The sequence below is a fragment of the Aplysia californica genome, unplaced genomic scaffold, assembly GCF_000002075.1.
Source record: "Aplysia californica isolate F4 #8 unplaced genomic scaffold, AplCal3.0 scaffold00325, whole genome shotgun sequence".
NCBI lineage: Eukaryota > Metazoa > Mollusca > Gastropoda > Aplysiida > Aplysiidae > Aplysia > Aplysia californica.
Window position 1 is genome coordinate 645,413 of NW_004797595.1, and position 2,783 is coordinate 648,195.

Consider the following 2,783-nt stretch of genomic DNA (forward strand, 5'->3'; position numbering starts at 1 on the left):
GAACCTGCTGCTGACAATAAAATTATTTTAATGGCACATAAACTAGAATATCCTTCCCTGTTACTGACACAACACTGGCCCACACTAAGATAAGATAAGATACAGCGCGCGCGGGCGCGCGCACGCACATGCACACACACGTAGGCTTACAATCATATGCATATATAAATGAGCAGCAATATAAACAATAATAATCGTAAGCTAGATACACACTCAATGTTATTTTGATGCATGCTCTAAGGTCGTAAGTATACTTTTATATAAGATGGTTAAGATGGAAGCATTTTGATAGATGATGGTAAAAATGACCTTCTATATCTTTCTTTGTTACAGATCAGAAGCCTGGGTCTTTTACTTCTGACTGATGTTTTTATTTGAGGGAACAAGGGATGTTTGTTGTCTAAATAGATGGAATTATTTTCTTTAGTGCAAGCTGTTATGCACAATTCATCCAAGTAGGGGAATGTAGATGTTGACATTTTATATGCTTTCCGTATTAGTCGATTTGATTTTTCTTTATCTTGTTGTCTTGTGTTCCCGGCCCAAGCTGTTATACAAAAATTGATGATACTTTTTCTATTGTTGAATGGTAGAACATGGACATCAATGTTTTATCAACCTTAAAATACTTTAGCTTCCTTAGAAAAAATAGTCTTTTGTTCACTTTTGATGCACTACGAGTGCTGTACCGTGCGGTCATTGCACTACTAACACAAGGTGCCTATGCTTAGCCCTGAGAGGTCTTTAGTCTAAAACTCTAAAAATAAAAAAATCACAAAACCATTAAACAAACCAATCCATTCCAGTCAAAGGAAGCACGTTTCACTCTGGGTCAAACAAATCGGTCATCAAAATTTAGGACAGTCCGATCACTGACTACCGAAAGCACAGATCAGTTGCGAGCGCCGTAAAACACTTACAAAAAACCATCACCAAAAAGCACAGCTCCCCTCACACTACCCACCCTCTCTGGAGCGGAGTATTGAGGAACAAACAACTGAAACTAAGGGCTCACTTGCTGGCGATTTAAAAAATAACTTTTTGATTGCATATGAAATCAAGTCTTCACGAGTTTCCTTTCACGTGAATAATACTATGTAGACAAACGTATAATAAGTAGATAATGTTATTAAAATAACATTTGTGCTTCAATTAGTGTTCACAAAACCAACATTTTGAGAAAAAAAAGAAAAAGAAAATTGGCATTTCCCCCGAATACGTGGCGAACTTTTTCTTTTCTTTGATTTTTGATAAAGGTTTAGGTGTTTGTTTATTTTTTTTAAAACTGCGTTATCGTCTAACCTTTCAATTTTGTCACTAAAAAAATATAGAAATCGAGCCATCAGCATTCTCCGAGCATTTGTACTGTTGCCAGGACATTCAACGTCACCACAAATGGAACATTCTTACTCTCGGATTGTTGATGATGAACCTAAATGAATAAATCACGTTTGTCCTATCGGCCATGAAAGTTAAAATTGAATGGCCCGCGACCTTGCGTGAATTCACTGTGAATTGAGATTTGTGGCTTTCCAAGTGTTACAGTTTACAGAAAGACACAAACATTCCGGGAAAATGCCACAGAGTATGCCACAGCATCTGGTGCACAGTCTGAATCAACAATGTAAAAGATACATTGTGAACTGTGCGAACAAAAGTGAAATTGAAACACATATGCCCCATCCCTTTCACACACACACACACACACACACACACACACACACACACACACACACACACTCCTGCAATATTTTGACAAACTCTCTCCACACTTTTGCAGGGTAAACACTTTTGAACATAAAGAGGCGGTTTTAGCACGGCTAAGTGGTATAAGAACCAGGAAGGAAAGGATAAGGACTTCATGCAGTTGGTAAATCTGGTAAATTTGAAAAACGGATCGAATTGGTATCTTGGTTTTTCTTTTGAGTGGCAACAACGCGTTTTCGTCTGACCGCGTGTTCAGCAATTGTTTGGAACACTTGTTCCACACCTTTACCTGTCAATGCTGAGCATTCTTGATACCCCACCAAATTATGCTCACTAGCCATAGCTTTGGCCTTATCTGTGGACACAAACTTTGAACCTGGTGGGACTGAATTTGGGTTTTCCCTCGTATCCGACTTGTTTCCGACCAACAGAAGGGGTACATCTTTACTGAAGTTTCTCATCTCGGGGATCCACAGTCTCTTCACGTTGTCGAGGCTAGTTTCACTGCATACACTGGGGACAAAACATCAAAGAAATGGAGTAATCATACAGAAATGTTAATATAGCATTAAACCCCCACCGACACAATTCATATAATTTAGGAGACGCTTCGCTTCAACCCAGCAAGTCAAGGCCAAGTCGGGTTAAGGTTAAAATAATCAAGAAGGGCAGGGTCAAGACAGCTCCTGAGGTTGGTAAATCTGATAATGTTGTATAAACCGATCGAATTAGTATTCTTTTTTCGTGCAAAAGGGTACACTACTTGGAATTCAGAGCATGCTAGCAGGAAGCAAAGGGTTAATAAAACAAAATTTAGTGTCTTCTCATCTTTTCAATCTGAATATAATAATACGAATGTGAAAATGGCTCATCTATTCATCAATCTGCCTGCCTGCCTGTCTGCTTGTGATGCTGTCTGTCTGTCTGTCTGTCTGTCTGTCTGTCTGTCTGTCTGTCTGTCTGTCTATATCTATCTGTTTACCTACCTACCTACCAACCTACCTACCTACCTACCTACCTACCTACCTACCTACCTCGTACCTGCCTACCTCGTACCTACCTACCTGCTTGCCTGC

At 39.4% G+C, this 2,783-nt stretch overlaps 1 protein-coding gene across 1 annotated transcript in view; it reads right to left on the reverse strand.

Moving 5' to 3' along the window:
• Positions 1-1,228: 1,228 nt before the first annotated feature.
• The window catches only part of LOC101858423 (ras-like GTP-binding protein Rho1), a gene marked incomplete in the record, with an annotated part of 12,805 nt that continues 11,250 nt past the window's right edge, over positions 1,229-2,783 (reverse strand). Inside the window, 1 exon segment of the mRNA XM_013084886.2 lies at positions 1,229-2,220. Coding sequence (XP_012940340.1) covers positions 1,860-2,220 — 361 coding nt within the window.